The following is a 17,794-nucleotide window of genomic DNA, read 5'->3' as shown; positions in this document are numbered from 1 at the left end:
CTACTATCCCCCCAAACTCAGTAATAAATATTTTAAGTTAAAAAAAAAAAAAACAGAAAGGAAAAACATGTCAGGAAGAGTCAAATAAGGAAGAGTCATTATCACTTCACAAATAACGAAAAAGAAGGCCCCTTCAGTCAGACAACCTCCCTGCTTACTGCAGGCTAGGCTGACTGCTCCTTGGTGCTCACAGAACCCTGGGCTGCTCCCAGACCTCACATTCGACTCTTCCATGTCAAAACCCTTCTCACATGTACTATGAACACTTTCATATGCCAAGTCTGCCCCCACCTAGGGGAGGGGTGCTTTGGGAAGGGCTGGGGCTTTGGGGACCTGGGCTGGCCGCTCCACTTCCGGTTCTTAGTGTGCTGCTGCTCCTGATGGTCAATCTCCAGCAGGTGCTGCTTCATGCAGTTGGTCATCTCTGGGCCCAGGTGCCAGATGAATACGCAGCTGCCGGGACACAAACCATGGCCAGAGATGCCCTCTCACCCCCAAGTCACCCGCTCACTGCAGTCAAGTCCCCAATCTCTGATGCCTCCTGGGGAACACCCCCACAGCTTAGCACAGGGGCTTCAAAGCTGCCAGCTTGTCACTCTGAGGGGGCCACAGCATCTCCAGTAAGGCTTCTCTCAAGAACCCCGGGCCCAAAGGAGGCAGCTCTGTGGAAGGACTGTGGTTTTGGAGAGGCAGAGATGAAAGGGACGCCGAGGACATCCACAGCATCCTGCTTCCCCTCTGATTCTCCCCACACACGTTTGCAGGCTGACGGTATTGCCTCCCTTTCAGAGGAGTGAACGAGGCCCAGGAGAAAATGTAGGTGGCAGGTCTGGGCTCTGAACTCAGGACAGCAAGGAGCGGGGCGTGGCCCAGGCCAGCTTGCCTACCTGTCTCCAGACACCGTGATCAGGTGACGACAGTCATAGGTGAACTTCATGCCAGTGACAATTTCTGTAAGCAGAGCAGAGAAATGGTGCTGGTCTATGAGAAGACCATGGGGGGGATAAGAAGAGGCAGGTGAGGGAGGGGCGGACTCTCCAGCCAGGGGCACACCCACCTGAATGGCCAAACATCTTGGCAACGCATTCGCCTGAGTAAAAGTCAATCACCGAGATGCTTTTGTCTGAGCAGCTTGTGGCCAAGAAGGTTCCTGAGGGGTCCACGTGAACCTGCCAGCGAGAACCCAAGTGCCATTGGGCTGCCAGCTTCCTGCCTATCTGGGGCCGGGTCAGAACCGCTGCTTCTTTTTTTTTTTTTTTTTGCTTTTTGGGTCACACCGGGTGATGCACAGGGGTTTCTCCTGGCTTTGCACTCAGGAATTACTCCTGGCGGTGCTCAGGGAACCATATGGGATGCTAGCAATTGAACCCGGGTCGGCTGCGTGCAAGGAAAATGCCCTACCTGCTGTACTATTGCCCCAGCCCAGGCACCGCTGCTGCTTCTGGAGTGAAGGCCCAGGAGGTGGTGCAGGGGGACTGACCCCACTTTCCAGGGGAATCTGTCAGCAGAGCCATGACCATGGTGACAGTGCAGCTGCTCCATGCAGGCTCAGCCCGTGCAGGAGCTCATCCCTCTTCCCTCTGCCTTTGTGTGTATTTTCCAGGCCCCCAGACAGGCTCAGGAGGTGCCTTCCATTCCAAGGGAGAGCTGTAAGGGTCTGACCCAGAGTCGAAGGTGTGCCTGCCTGTCTCTGAAAGCACTTCCGGGTAGGGGACCCTGGCCGCTAAAGGCAGAGCAGTGAGGCCTCTACTCGCAAGGAGCCTTATCGGTGTGGCCTTTTGATGGGTCCAAGGAAGACGGCGTCCCAGGGGCCCATTGGACAGCAGCTAGGAGACGGGGTGAAGGGGATGTGGCCACTCTCCTCCACCCGGCTCCAAGCTCACCTTCAGCAGGGACCCATCATCACCCTGGGAACCCTTGTAGCACTTCTTCTGCTTCCCGTTCACGGTGTTGTAGACCCTGGGAGGGCAAGTGCACACGTGGGACTGGGGCCCAGCCATGCCGCCCCCTTACCTCACAGCCTGACCAGTCGTCCTCAGCCCTGAAGTCCCCTGCCATCTCCTGCCCCATCTGGTTCCCCTCTAAAATGACATGGCAGCACAGACAGGATTAGACTGGAGTGTACTGTCCCCATCACAGGGCCACGGGGTGCAGGCACCCAGTGAGGCTGACCAACAGGAGCAGAGAACAGCGCCCCACATCCCTGACATTCCTCAGATGTTGGGGCAGGTCCCAGCATCTTCCAGACCCAAGGTCCCCTGGGTTCCCCATTCCCTGACTACTGCATGCTATCACTGGCGGTGGCTGGGACTGTCCTGCTCCCTCTGCACTGGGCACCCAGAAGGGGGGCTCTAGGAATGCAGTGGAAGAGACAGGGGAGTTGGAGCCACCCCAGCACCTGTCACCCTCCAACCCCCATCCCCCCATCCCCAAGCTTCTGAGAACACACAGGAACTCTGCTGACGGAATGTGAGGCCTGGGGGAGTCCAGCGCCTGGCAAACACCCAGACTGGCAGAGGAGAGAAGCAGAGGGCGGGGACACTAATCCGACCGCAGGGCCGCCACAGTCGTAGGGCAGCTGCTCACCTCACATTGCGGTCCTGGCAGGCCACAGCCACGTACTTCTGTGTGATGTCAATGTCCATGTCATATAAGGTGGTCTTCTCGGCCACGTGGTGGGTCCGGACAAAGTGCAGCCCATCTGAGGACTGGCAGGGCAGGCAGGGTCTCAGAGGCCACTCCAAATGCACCCTCACATCAGCCCCCACGGAGACCACCCCATCCTACCCGCTGGGCGCTGCGGAAGTAAATGCTCTTGTCGGCCCCACAGCTGATCATCTGGATGTCCCTGGTGCCTGCAGAGGAAGAGGCGGCACCTCAGGCAGGGCTGGGCCAAGAATCTGGCAGGGGTCAGGAGACAGCTAGAGCAGTGGCCAGAGAGCGCAGCTGCCAAGCACGGGCAGAGACAGGACACAGTCACTGTGCCACTTCCGCTGTGTTCCCGGAGCACCCCATCCGGGTCCCCAAGAACCAGCACCATGCCGTTAAGCAGGGATTTGCAAGGTGAGCGGGCAGCAGAGGTGAGATCAGACTGAAGCTCTGGCCCCTAAAGATGATTCCTGAGGGGCCAGAGAGATAGTACAATGGGTAGGGCATTTGCCTTGCACATGGCTAACCTTGGGTTTGATCCCTGGCATCCCATATGATACACTGCCAGGAGTAACGCCTGAGCACTGCCAGGTGGGATCCTCCCCCCAAAAAATCAAACAAACAAGCAAAAAGCATGCTTCTTGAATACAATTCTCAACATTTTGGGGCTGCAGTGCTCAGGGCTTACTCCTGGCTCTGTGTTCACAGATCACTCCTTGGCAGTGCTGAGGGGATCAAACAGGGAGGGGTCATACATGTGTTATGCATGAAGAGGTAGTACAGTGGTACTATCTTTCTGGCCTCTAAAGATGTTTTTGAGGAATGAGGAAGAATCTCTTTCCTGTGGCACAGTGACAACTCAAATTCTGTCCCCAGTGAGGGGACAACCAACAGAGGGAGAACTCTATAAATGTCAAAGTGTACTCTTTGGGGCCTGTTTTCGAGAAAGGGAGACTGTTGTTCCCTGCAGTGGGCGGGCAGGGGAGCTCACCAGTAAACTTAATGGCGGTGATGGAGGACGAGTGGTCGTCCAGAGTCTGCTCCAGGTTGTAGTTCTTCTCCACATTCAGCACATGGATCAGCCGGTCCCGACTGGCCGAGGCCAGCAAGGTCAGCCCTGTGGATGGAAAGGGCAGAGTTGGGTTCCCAAAGGCGGTAAACGCCAGGGGCCCAAAGCTGAGCAATCCAGGCCTTGCAGAAGGGATCGCTGGTACTGTAGCCAACTTGTCCCTAGAAGAGACACTCCCCTGCCCTATAGACTCTCTTGAGCCTCTCTTGTCCCATGCCACCAGCTCGAGTGCAGAATCCTGACACCTACATGATGCACCTGCACTGCAGCGCCCAGTACTGCTGGCTATAGATCATCTCCTTGGCCTAGCAAACCTCTGTCTTCTAGAATACTGCTCTCGTGCCACATCTTTGCTCATACTGCATGAGTCACTGGTTCTGAGTGACACCTCTGGATTCTTCCTTCTGCTCTGGGCCTTCCCTTCAAACCCTCAGACCGTGCAGTTAGTGGCTACCCTCTGCCCAGCTCTATAAGGGCTGGAGGTGTGGATCAGCAACGGGGCAGAGGCCAATCAAGCAGAAGCCCTGGGTGTGATCCCCAGCATCGCAGATAAAAGGAAAAATAATTTGGGGGAAGGGTGTGGTGAGCGATTAAATTATGCATGAAACCCAATCATTCATTAACAGTATTTTTCAAAAAACCATAGTGCCTAAAATAAAAAAATTTAAATTAGTAAATAAGGGCTGGAGAGATAGTACAGTGCACAGGGTGTTTGCCTTGCACCTGGCAGACCTGGGTTCAAGCCCTTAGACCCTACATGGTCTACCAAGCACCACCAGGAGTGACTCCTGAGTGCAGAGCCTGAAGTAAACCCCTAAGCACAGCCATGTATAGGCTGGGTGTGGCCCCCAACTCCCCCCCCAAAAAAAGCAGAAGTGATCTCTGAGCAGAACCAGGAATAAGCCTTGAGTACCACTAGGTGTAGCAATAATAATTAATTAATTAAAATATAGATATCTGGTATGTCTGAGGCCTAACACAAGACCTGAGGCAGGCAGGAGCTCAGGAAATGTGGTCTAAATGAAGAGCGATTTAAAGAAAAATTGGTGGGAGGACCTGAGAGATAGGACAGGATTTAAGGCACTTGCCTTGCATGTGGCCGACCCCAGCTCAAACCCTGGCACTGCATGGTCCAGAACACCGCCAGGGCCTGCTCCTAAGCACAGAGCCAGAAACAGTCCCTGAGCACAGCCAAGTATAGGTTGCCCAATAAAATAAAATAAAGTGGGCAAATGTTGGGGGAAGGAACCAGGGGTGTGGCTTAGTCCCATAGCATTTGCCTTGCAAGTATGAAACCCTAAGTTCAATCCCTGAGACAGCCAGAGGTAGAAAAACAAGGAGGAGGCTGGAACAATAATACATCGGGGAGGGCACTGCCTTGCACACAGCAGACCTGGTTTAATCCCGGCATCCCTTATGGTCCCCCGAGCACCGCCAGGAGTAATTCCTGAGTGCAGAGTCAGGAGTAGCCTCTGAGCATCACCAGGGGTAACCCACAAAAAAATAAGAGGGAAAAAAAAGAAACAATAAGGGTGAGGGCAGAACAACATTGGAGAAACGGCTGTTTCACATATCAAGACAGAGTCCTGACCAAGACGAATTTTGGGGGTACTGAAATCAAATCCCAAGGAAAGCAGAAAAGCCAAATGGAAACTCTATAGATGAAAGATCCAACAAGGCAGAAAGCCAACGTTCCAGAATCAAAGACACAAGAGAGATATAAATGAAGTGAACCTCGACTAGAATAACAGGGTCCTCTGAAGGACATTGGGCAACTGTTTAAGAGTGAACGAGAACAGGAGAGCATCAGAGTGAAAATCTGAATCGGACTAGCACACCAGACGGCCTCATTGGCAAGAAATGCTCACAGAAGCATGCAAGGGTGAAGGGGCTTCATGCCTGCATCTGACTCTCAAACAGCTCTGCAAAGGCAGCTAAAAGAACAGCGCCTGTCACATACACACACAACAGTCACCAGATCGGGTTGAATCTTAAAGAAAAACTGGAAGAACTGGGGAACTCTTAAGTGAAAATGAAGTGGGTATTCATAGACATGCGCACACACGCACGCATGCACATGGCACACACACTCTGCTGGGAATCAAACCCAATGCCTCATGCATAGAAGGCAAGTGCTCTACCACTGAGTCATGCCCCTGACCCAAAGCTGGGGATGGAATCCAGGACTCGACACGTGCAAGGCCACTAAGTGCTCTAGTGCTGAGCTATCTCCCCAGGCCCTCACAACATTCTTGCAGTTTTACTGGAGGCATTCAATCTCCACCAAGTAACATGATGAGCTGTCCGGCCCTCTCCTCCAGCAGAGACACAAGCTCACTCCTAAGCTCGCTCCCTCAAGTAGCCCCTTTACTGTGAGCACCGTTTAGGAGCTGGGACCCAGCGTAAGCAAGCGGAGCCCTAGCTTAGGTATCCTGCTCCCTGGAGCCAGGCCCGGGCCCAGGACCCTCACTAACCACACTTCCAACTGTTGTCCAAGCCCATCAGGCACAGCCGGCCCTGATCTGTGGCTTGGCTGGGGCATTACACCCCCCCGTCCCGCCACCCCGCAGTGGCTCACCCGTCTCGGGCTTCGAGTACTCCAGGCATAGCACCTCAGCATCGTGGGCCTCCACCTTGATCAGCTCATCCATGAAGTGCAGCTCGTGGATCCTGGAGACACACATCGCCTGCTATCCCCTGCCCGTCCCCAAGCTCCTACCGCCATCTTCTCTGAGAGCTAGGTGGGGGTACTTGGGCCTGAGAGTGTCGCATTCCCTTGCCAGTCCAACTCTGATGGGAGTTCCCCTGCCCCAGCCTTCTGGAAGGCCCCTCTGAGCCGGTGGGGAGGGGGCCGGGTGCTGAGGACTCTCAGGAGTCAGAGAGGTCAGAACCTGGATTTGTAATCACCACCACGACCCCAAGTCCCAGTAGGAAGGGCGGCATCAGGGCCCACTTGCCTCAGATTTCCACTTCGGTCGCCTGAAGCCAAGTGCTGGCCATCAGGACTGACCTGCATGACTCGCACCCCGGCTTTCACCTCCACAGGTGTCGCGTTCTCATTGCCTCGGTCCGGGAAGTGTGACAGGTCCTGCAGGTGCTGGGTGTCATTCTCTATGTACACGACCTTCAGCAGGGTCTGGGGAAGGAGGTGGGTGCTGTGAGGAGTTGGGCGCCCTCTGCAGTTCCATCTCGAGAGTCTCCCACCCTCGTTAGTTCCACAATGCCCCTTCAAAGAAGTACGTATGGGGCTGCAGAGATAGTACAGCAGGTAGGGCACTTGCCTTACACCTGGATTTGATTCCTGGTATCCCATAAGGTTCCCTGAGTAATTCCAGGAGTAATTCCTGAATGCAGTCAGGAGTAACCACTGAGCATTGCTGGGTATGACCCAAAAACAAAAACAAATACGTATTCTGGGGGCAGAGCAGCGAGATAGCAGTTTTGGGGACTTGCCTTGCATGTGGGCAACTGGGGCTTGATCCCCAGCACCCTATATGGTCACCTGAGCCCCTCCAGGAATAACACAAAAATAACCATGCATGTGAAAGGCACATCCAACAGTGCTAAACAAACGTATGGTGCCACGGATCGAACCTGGGGCTTTCAAACGCAATGTATGTGCTCCAGTCCTTTGAGTCATCTCCCCCCTGAACTCCAAGCCTGACCTCAGAAGATCTCCACTCAGAATCACTATTTTCCAGTCTCCTTTGCAGCAAACATGTAAACAAGTGTTTGCCAATGAGCACTAAAGATTGCTCCCTTTCTGCTTTTATAAAGCAATACTCTGGCTTCCTTTCCTTGGCCAGCCCCTCCCCACCCCCACCACCAAAATGGGGAAAGAAACAGAAAAGATTCCATCCTGTCCTCAAGTCCAAGCTTAAAGCAGGTCTTTATTTTTCCTAAAATGTTCACTGCCAAGCCACTCACATTACTGAAGATGTTTTGCTGCCAGTGAGAGTCAGAGCTGCTACCCATGTTCCAGAAGCGGATGGTGTTGTCGGAGGAACAAGTCAGGAAAGATCCCGATGGCAGACAAGCTCGCTGATCTTCAAACTCAGGATACACCTACAGTTCCCAGAGAACAAGCAAAAGACTTGTTACCACCACTACAACAATAACACTATGATATTCTGTGGCATTTGGGTGACTAAATGTGGTGTAATACCTTCTATGCTAAAAAATGAAATGCTACCATAATTGTCCATGCCCCATCTTCAGGGGGTCATAAAATATCCCTATGAATAAATGTCCAAAATAGGCAGCCTAGAGAAAAAAAAAAATACAACAAAAACACCCCACTAAGCACAAAAGGAAACAAGGTACCATGAGGAGCAAGAAGCAGCAGGAAGAGAGTGCAGCTTCAAATGCCAGGAATATCAGACAGACTACAAAAGACTACATTTGAAGAAATAAAAGAAATGTCAGGGTTTTAAAAAGGAGGAAGGACGGGAACGTAGCTCAGGGACAGAACATGCGCCATGCATGGGAGAGGCCCTGGATTCGATCCCTGGCACCGCAAAAGAGAAGACGAGGAGTCAACCTGAACAGCAGTGGAAACAGGAAGGGCTCAGACCCTCTTCTATAGGAGCCGAGTGAGAGTGCTTGGCAGGAAAATCTGCAAGGATTTATGCAATTAAGGCCCTCCCTGTGGCTTCTCAAAACTGACCTGCTGGGCACCAAGAGCAATAGGAGAGCAGGCAGGGGGCTTGCGCATGCAGCTGATGCAGGTTTGATCCCCAGCACTACAGATGGCCCCGAGAGTCCTGCCAGGAGTAAGCCTGGATGCGGCCCCAAAACAAAGAAGAAAACCTGACCTGCTGGGAGCCCTGTCCAGCCTGTTGCATTTTCTCTCTCTACTGCCCAGAAAGTACTTTAAGAGGGAAAGGCAATGAGACCTCTGCTTCAGAGCACAGGTTATGTACATGAGACCTTGGCACAAAAAAAAAAAAAAAAAAGAAAAAGACATCAGACATTTCAACAAGTCAATAGGGTCACATATTTAAGACAGACAAGGAAAGAAAATGTCAACTCAGCATTTTCTACCCAGCAAAAACATTTTCTAAGAGAAAAGTATGAAGGACACAGACGAGAAGTAAAAACATAGGAAATGCTGTCTCTGTGACTGTCTACCACAGAGTGTTGGGGTGGGGACTCAGGGGAGGTAGTGGTAGAACACCTGCCTTGTAGGCATTAAGTCCACTAGTTCGATCCCTGGCAGTACCCATGTGCCTAATCCCAGAAGCACAGCACTGTTAGCCCCATGCCACACCACCAGCCAGTCAGTGCTGTGACCACACTGTGCACAAGCACCCCAGCAGAGTATGATGCAACCCACAGCAAGTCCTGCAGTGTGCAAGCCAACACCAAGGTGCAAGGCCTAGTGAAAAGCACAGCCAGGTGTGAGACTTGCCAGGAGCACTGCAGCTATGTGTGTGCAAGCCTGAATCATCACAACTGCTGAGAAATAAACTCAACTATCAATAACTTTGTTAATCACGGTTCTCCAAGACAAGATAAAACAAAATACAAAAAAAAAACAACAAAAAAAACCCAAGAAATGGAAAGGGACGCTAAAGTTGAAAAATAAATCTTAAGACTGAGCTTAACAAGAATAACTAGATAGCAACATAAGGAAAGGGACGAAAAACAGTTATTTGTAGACCTAAGAGTCCAGGGACCCAAAATCTAAAAACAACAAAGAAAAATCAAAGTAGTAAATTTGATGAAAGATGTGAATCAACATGTTCAAACTCAAAACAACAGAATTCCAAGTTAGAATGAATAAACTTAAAAAGTCCCACATAGGGGCTGGCTCGATAGCACAGCGGGTAAGGCGTTTGCCTTGCACGTGGCCAACTCAGGTTCGATTCCCAGCATCCCATATGGTCCCCTGAGCACCGCCAGGAGTAATTCCTGAGTGCAGAGCCAGGAGTAACCCCTGTGCATCGCCAGGTGTGACCCAAAAAGAAAAAAAAAGTCCCACATAAAGATACACTATACATTATTGAAAACCAAAGCCAAACAGATAATCCTCAAAGCAGTAAGAGATAAGCAACTTGCTCTGTATAAAAGAATCTTAAGAAATTAACAGTTGTGAGCCAAAGAGACAGTATAGCAGGAAGGGTCCTTACCTTGCATACAAACAACCCAGGTTTGATCCCTAGCACCGCTTATGGTACCCCTTGTCCTGCCAGGAGTAATCCCTGAGCACAGAGTCAGAAGGAAGCCCTAAGCAGTGCTAGGTGTGGCCCCCAAAGTACAGGGGTCAGGGTTCCATAACTTTGTGACCCTAGTTCAATCCCAGGAACCACATGGACTGAGTACCACCAAATATAGTCCCAGAGCACTGCTAGGTGACCACACCAGCCCCAGTGTACTGCTTGCATCCACCCCAGGCCTGCTTCCAAGCACTGAGCCATTAGCCCCAGCTGGCCAGGAATATCAGACAGACTACAAAGGACTACGTTTGAAGAAATAAAAGAAATGTCAGGGTTTTAAAAAGGAGGAAGGACGGGAACAGAGCATGTGCCGTTCATGGGAGAGGCCCTGGATTCGATCCCTGGCATATCGCTCGGGGTGGCACAGGGATGTGACTCAGCTAAGACAAATGCTCCCAAACGTTCCCTGGTAAAGCAAAATAAATACAATATTAAAAGAAAAAGGGTCAACCAACAGTTCTGTAGCTGGCCTAAACAAAAGCTGAAGAAATTGTTAACAGACCTGCCTACAAGAAATGCTAAATAAAGGGCATCCTTTGGCTCGCTCTTTCAAGCTGGTGTCCTCTCTTGAACACCAGCTCTATGTTCCTTTGCTTGTTTGCTCTGAGTCTGTTTTTCTTTCTTTTTTGAGGAGAGAGGGGTAGGCTGGGTGGTTGGAGGCCACACCTGATATGCTCAGGGCTTATTCCTGGTTTTGCACTCAGAGATCACTCCTGGTGGGGGCTTGAGGGCCCTATGGGGGTACTGGGGACTAAACCCCAGGTCAGCTGCAGGCAAGGCTACGGCTCTGACCCCTGGGCTTTCACTCTGGCCTCTGCCATGTACCTTGTTGAATACGTACCATGCTGGCTTGTTCTTTCAAGCCTGTGTTCTCTCTTGAACGTGACTCTGTGTCCCCATTTACTTATTTGCTGGCCTTTTCTGGCTCTGGAGAAGCCCAGGTTCTCTCTTAAATAGGTATTCCTCTTCTCTCCCCCCAGGTCTAAGTAAATTTTGTTTATTTCAAACTATCTTGCTTCACCATTTTGCCTCCTCCTGAAAACTTTTTCCACAAGGGAAGGCGATGGGCCTGGGACGCTTGTGCCGCGTGCTGAGGTAAGAACTGACTTTCCTTCCCTGCACAGAGCAATCCCTTGTCCCAGACTGAGTCCAAGGCTTCTGGAGAAATCAAGTGTCAGTCAAGGGAAGTGTCACTTCCCACAACATTCAGGGCAGTGGACTCCACTGGCAGGGCCTGAGCTCCTGTGTAGTACAGGCACTTGTGGCTAACTTTACCACTTCTGACCAAGCCAGGCCTTCCCCTGGGGGGCCGAGGAGGGCTGAGCAGAGGTGGAAGCACTCTTTTCTTGAGACTCCTGCTGAGGCTCCTTCTCTTCTCACTCTAGCAAGCCACTGGCAAAAGGAATATTATCTATATTAATAGGAACATGCAGAAAACAAGGCAGGGCCAGATTAGACTCGTATGTACAGATGGAATGTCATGTAGAAGGAGGCTGATGACCTGGACAATCTGCAGATAATCATCTCAATATCCTGCTTTTCCCTGCCCTGTCTTACTGCACAGCCCTCCACATTTTTAAAGTGCTTCCCATTCCCCTAGTTGGGAAGATATGAGAGAAGGTTTCTCTAAAATCCTACCTAGGGGATCTTCCTGCCCTTTTCCTCTCCCTTCTATCCTTTTTATTTTTTTTTTGAACCAAACCCAGCAGTGCTCAGGGCTCACTCTGCACTCCGTGATCACTACTGGCAGGTCTCAGAGGACCTATGGGGTGCTGGGGATTGAACCCAGTTTGGTCACATGCAAGGCAAGCACCCTACCCACTGTACTATATAGCTGCTCCCTCCCCCAACTTCGGAAAAAAATAAAATTAAGGGTTAGGTAGATAGCTCAAATGGCTGGGGTGCATGCTTTGTATGTGGGAGCCCTTGGTTTAATCCTTGGGATTTCATGGTTCCTTGAATATTATTAAAAAAAAAAAAGAAAAAGAAAAAGACCCCCACAAAACACAAGGCTAAAGCAATAGTAGAGCAGGTTGGGCTCTTGCCTTGTACACAGCTGACCCAAGTTCAATCCTTGGCACCCCGTATGGTCTTCTGAGCATGATTCCTGAGTGCAGAGCTAGGAGTAAGCCCTGAGCACCACTGGGTGTGGGCCCAAAACAAAACCCACTACCATCAATCACATCAAAAAACCTATAGTATGGGGTGCAAGGAGCTACATCTCCTTGTGACATACACAAGGCCCCCAGTCTGATGCTGGCACCGCAGGCTCCCCACCCTCAGCAGCTGGGTGTGGTCCTGGTGTCTCCAGCACCACCAGACCCATCCCTAGACCTCAGATCTCACAGATGGGTGCAGTACCAGCTGGAAAGGTGCTACTGGAATCCTCAGCACTGCTTGAAAGGTTCCTCGCCCTGCCACCAAGGAAAAGAAAACCAAAACACAAGTGGTACATACACTTCATACACTTCACAAATACTGTAAGTGCTGTAACTAAAAACACAAAAAAAACAAAACAAAAAAAAAAACAGAGAGAACTAGTATTGGCAATGATATGGAGAAATCAAAAACTCTTGTAAGTTGCTGGTGTTTTTTATTTCGGAGCGACACTCAGCTATGCTCAGGGGGACCGATCTGGCAATATTCAGGGGACTATGTGGTGGGTGCTGGGGCTATCTATGAGGCTGCATGCAGAGCCTATACTAAGTTTGCTAAACTATCTACCAGCCCACAAGTGGACACATAAATGGTATATACTCTGAAAATGTGAATGTTTTTACAGAGAAATTCAACTTGGAATTTTAAAAGACGAGCAATTGCACTCCTGACTATATATCCCAGGGAACTGAAAACAGGCGTTTCAACAATGTCTATGCATAACAAGCAGCACTATTCACAAAAAAGGCAAAGCTACCAATAATCCAAATAGCAACTGGTGAAGAGTTAATGAATTGTAGTGCTATCATACAAAGGAATATAGTCCAACATTTCAACCTTAAAAAGGAATGGAAGGACTGGGAGATGGTTCAAAGGACTGGAGAACATGGTTTTTGTTTATTTTGTTTTTGTGCCACACATGGCAATGGTCAAGGCTTACTCCTGGCTCTGTACTCAGTAATTACTCCTGGTAGTGCTTGAAGGATCATCTGGGATGCCAGGGATTGAAATGGGTCGGTTACATGCAAGGCAAGCGCCCACTATATTATTACTCTGATCCCTGCACGCTTTGCTTGCAGAAAATGTGGATTTGATTCCTGGCTGCACACAGCTCCCACAGTACCACGGGGAACAATCCCCGAGCCACAAACAGGAGTAGCTCCCAGGCCCACTGCCTGATCCGCCACACACACCAACAATGAGGAAGTACCAAAGGTAGACAAGCTTGAAAACTACAAACTAAATCAAAGAAGCTAGATACAAGTCCAAATATTCTATGATTCCATCATATGAGATACTCAGATAGGTAAATCCATAGCGACAGCAAGCAGATTAGTTGTTGCTAGGTGCTGGGGAGAGCGGGGGATGGGAGTGATTGTTTAGTAGGTACAGAGTTTCCTTTTGGAGTGATGAAAATGTTCCAGAACTACACAGCAGTGATGATTGCACAACACTGTGAATTAAAGGTCAATGAATTTTTTTCTTTTACAGATTCAAATGATAAATTTTAAGTTATATGTATTTAACCACAATGTAAATATGTACACCTAAGTGATTCCCCCCCCAATAAAATAGAAAGTCAAAAGAAAAAGAATTTAGTATTTAATAGTTACATGATGAAATCACAAAGAAACAGTATAACTATATTTTTTTAACTGGGGAAGAGAAAAAAAATAGGCAAAAAATAGTTTTAACTACTGGTAGAAGACTTGTCATTCTCAGTCTATTGTATATATAATGTGGAGACAAGTCCATGACTACTTGGGCATATTCTAATCCCATCATCCCTGTCTTTGTGAGAACAAGGATTCTGGAGAATCAAACCAAAAGCTAGGAATATCTCCAGTCATCCAGACTGTGACTGTGAGATAGCAATTTGAACTGAAACAATGCAAAAACAAAAGCCCAGGGCTTTGTCATGCAGGAGAAGACCCCACGTATGGGACAGGCTGGCACATTTAGCCATGATGGGCGCTAACACGTGAGGACTCTCAGAGGCAACTTGAGGAAGCGCTCACAGGTCAAAGATGGTACCATCAAAGTTCCAGTGATGCCAATGATTGCAATAGACTAGAGCACAGCCAATATATCCAAATATGAGTTTATAATGATATTAATAAAAACAACTAGTTACCTTTAGAGGTCAGGGAACCAATTCATTATCTTGAGAACTGGCAAATAAAGGGAAAGAATCAAGCATATGTCCTGCCTTTCCTATATGAAGTGTACCACTGGGTGACCAAATGGTGGATGAGGGGAAGTGGCTCTTCATATAAGTAGTCCAACTAATAAAAAGAAATGATAGAATTAGAATATCACCATATTTCAAACCCCAACGACAAATGGATTTATGCACTGAGCATCAGCAGCTGCTACTGATAACTGATATAACTATTTTAGGGGTGTGTTTTCCAGATGTTTCATTTTCATAAATATGAAGGCTTGAGACAGACAGGGCGTTAGAGTTAGTGAAGAAGACCGAGTGGTAGTAAAGGCAAGTCTTAAGTCACTACTGGCTGAGAACTTTTCAGAAATGATAAAAAGATTCATTCCAGCTATCTTTGTTGAGGTTAAAAAAGGCAGATGACAAAGGAAATGAAATGGGAGAACAGAGAATCAACAGATTAACAGGGTGAAGGGGAGAGGGAAGAGGACCGAGAGCAGGAAAGGAGTCACAACACACCTCAGCTTTATCTGTAACATTTCACCTTTTATTCAAGGTGAATATAATCAATGCATACTTTAAAAAATTACTCGAAAGCATTCTTCTTAAGTGAGAAAGGTGCTATCAACAGAAACATCAGATCCAGGAAGACAGTTGGAGTCAAACCAATGGCTAAGTAGTGCTTGATTCAAAGGATCAAGTCTTTTCTCTCAATTCTAAATTGGACCAATGAAAAACAATTTTGCTAAGACAAACAGCAGGAACAGTTTAATAGTAGTAGTAGTAGTAGTTGTTGTAAAAAAAATTTTTTTTCAGCATAAAACCCCCCAAAATGAAATAGAACTATTTCTCCATTCCTCTCAGCTGCAAGGAGTACTGAGAACAGCTTCAGAGAATTAAAAACATTCTCAAGATCCTTCTCGGAAAATACAAACATCAACACTTAAGAAAACAAAAACCAATCTATGACACCAACGCCCCCTACAGGGCATGCTGGCAGGCACACACGACTGCAGATCTTTGCTCCTGCTCTTCTCCCTAGGGTCGCCTCCCTCATCAGCACACTTCCCGCAGGTCCCTGCTTGACTGTCATATTCTCAAAGGGGCCTTCCCTGACCACTTTCCACTCTAGAATAGCATCCAGACCCCCTGCTTATCCCCTGATCTGTTTTATTTTTCTTCAATGAGGTCTTGCTACTTGGTACGTTATGTGGTGATGACATGAAAAGGCTTCCTGAGAACGGGACTTTAGCCTGTTTCCTTCCAGGCTATGTCCCCAGCAACTAGAAAAGCATCTGGCAGAGAGCAGCGTGAGCATCTCTGAAGGAATGACTGAATGGGTTCCCCAAATACTACAGAGCTTTCCCAGGTTGAGCCCCAGAGCGTGGGCAGAGGGCACTCACCTCCACATTCCAGACGTAGGAGCTATGGAAGAGCTCTGACCACATCCTGCCCACTTTGTGGATGTCTTTGACATCCCAGACGTAGATGCTGTGGTCCTTATACACACAGGACAGCCACTGGTGGAGGGGGTCAAAGGTCATTGCCACGGTATCTGGGTAGACTGCATCAGCCTTCCTGTGGAAGAGGAAGCTAACAAGGCCACATGGGTCATGATCACCATCGATGTCACTGTGAGCAGTGACAGCCACCTCTGGTAATGCCTGAGCTGCTTCTCTCGAGCAATACCAAGGCGGTCCACTTCTCCCTCCTCCCTTCGCTCTGCTTCTAACGCTGAGTGGAAACCCACGCTTCTGCCATGGCCCCGAAGAGGATTTGAATTCTAGACTCCTGAGAATACATCTCTCTGGCCTCATTCCAACCAATCCAGGTTTCTGAGCATGAAGGATAATGGGCACATATTTCAGACCTTTTTGTTGGTCACCTTGACCTGACCCCTACATGATCAAAATTTCCTGTGCCAAGGGGGTTTGGAGACATCCGTGGGCTATGGCCTCTGCTACAAACCTATAGTGTGCTGAATACACGCTGCACAACACACTGAGAGCTTCAGAGGCACTGATTCCCTCCACTATGAGGGGAGGTGGGCATCACAGTGCCCAGATGGGGACATGGAAGAAGGCATCACACAGCCCAGAGACCGTAGCAGGGCAGGGAGCCTGACTGCTCTCACCTGGAGTCTGTGGGTTACCTGCTCACCTTACAATCTACAAAGCGCCCAGCAATGGACAAAGAGGCAGGCTCCATAGCCCCCATAATCCCACAAAACAGACTCACAACCCAGAGGAAGACATGTACCCAGGAGCAGTTCCACACCCACCCAGGAGCAGCCCAGATCATCTTACTCAGCTTGATCACACAACAGGACTGACACAGCCCGCTGAGCTCACAGACAGGATCTTAGTTCTAACTGTTTCTCTAATGCTCAGACCCTATGCCTTCCCATCTTCTCCTGCACGCGAGGCTCTAGTCACACAGCCTCGAGTCTTTCCAGTTATGCACCAAGCCCAGTAAACTGGCTTCTTAAGGCAGGTATACCTGCTGTCCACGCCAGCTCTCCATACTGCCTTTTACACCACACCTTCCCTGAGTCCTTTGCTTGAGTCTTTTTCTTTTTGGGTCACACCCGGCGATGCACAGGGGTTACTCCTGGCTCATGAACTCAGGAATTACTCCTGGCAGTGCTCAGGGGACCATAAGGGATGCTGGGAATCAAACCCGGGTCGGCCGTGTGAAAGGCAAACACCCTATCTGCTGTGCTATCACTCCAGCACCCCCTTGCTTGAGTCTTGAGGCCTATCAGATACCTTAGCTGTCCCTGACTGCCCCCTTTACACTGCAGCCCTCAAGCGGCAGAGACTTTCTGCCTCCTCATAACTGTCTCCTGCTATAGGTCAGGGTTGCACAGATAGAAGAATCTGAAAGTCAACAAACTCCGGTGAGCCCTGCTTCCTCCTCCCACCCGGTAGTACCTGGGCTCCAGGCCCTGGGCCACATCTACCCCGAGGTAGTGCGGCTTGGGCAGGTTGGTGAGATAGTGCAGGTTGTGGGCCTGGAAGACGCGGACTATCCCATCCGTGCAGCCACAGAAGATGAGCTCCTGGCTAACACAGAGGCAGGAAGACAGGGAGACCTGCGGGGGCAAAGAAGACCTTAAAGATCCTGGTACTTCATGCGATCAAGCGGAGGGCCATGGGGGCTGAAACGGGACCTCCCGAGAAGCCTTAGCAGTTCCCAGAGTCGAAGCTGCCCATTTTAAGATTCTGCAATGGGAATACAGCAGTCACTACTGAAGGAACTGCGTCAGCAGGCAGAGTCACAGCCCGGGACAGCGCTGCCCCTGCTATCTGCGAAGAACTCTGGTGTGCGTGGAAAACACTGGCACAGCACAGTCTGACTTCAGGTAGGTTCCTTCTTCAAGTAGACAGTTAAACTTGAGGCTTCTCTTGTTTTTGAGTCACAACTGGAAATGCTCAGGACTTACTCCCGGCTCTGTGCTCAGGATTCACTCCTGGTGGGCTTATGGATCATACGGGGTATCATGGATCAAACCCAGGTCAGCAAGGCAAGTTCTTA

At 49.6% G+C, this 17,794-nt stretch overlaps 1 protein-coding gene across 1 annotated transcript in view; it reads right to left on the bottom strand.

Annotated features, from left to right (window-relative positions):
- The window catches only part of WDR62 (WD repeat domain 62), a 37,138-nt gene that overhangs the window by 8,578 nt on the left and 10,766 nt on the right, over positions 1–17,794 (bottom strand). The window contains exons 8-19 of the mRNA XM_055145706.1: positions 17,191–17,351; positions 15,661–15,850; positions 7,646–7,783; positions 6,676–6,854; positions 6,297–6,388; positions 3,641–3,766; positions 2,788–2,855; positions 2,587–2,708; positions 1,884–1,959; positions 1,058–1,169; positions 888–951; positions 334–453 (exon numbers count right to left, since the gene is read on the bottom strand). Coding sequence (XP_055001681.1) covers positions 334–453; positions 888–951; positions 1,058–1,169; positions 1,884–1,959; positions 2,587–2,708; positions 2,788–2,855; positions 3,641–3,766; positions 6,297–6,388; positions 6,676–6,854; positions 7,646–7,783; positions 15,661–15,850; positions 17,191–17,351 — 1,448 coding nt within the window. The remainder of the gene's footprint in view (positions 1–333; positions 454–887; positions 952–1,057; positions 1,170–1,883; positions 1,960–2,586; positions 2,709–2,787; positions 2,856–3,640; positions 3,767–6,296; positions 6,389–6,675; positions 6,855–7,645; positions 7,784–15,660; positions 15,851–17,190; positions 17,352–17,794) is intronic.

Source organism: Sorex araneus, chromosome 8 (assembly GCF_027595985.1).
Source record: "Sorex araneus isolate mSorAra2 chromosome 8, mSorAra2.pri, whole genome shotgun sequence".
NCBI lineage: Eukaryota > Metazoa > Chordata > Mammalia > Eulipotyphla > Soricidae > Sorex > Sorex araneus.
This window is presented reverse-complemented; position numbering and strand designations above follow the sequence as displayed.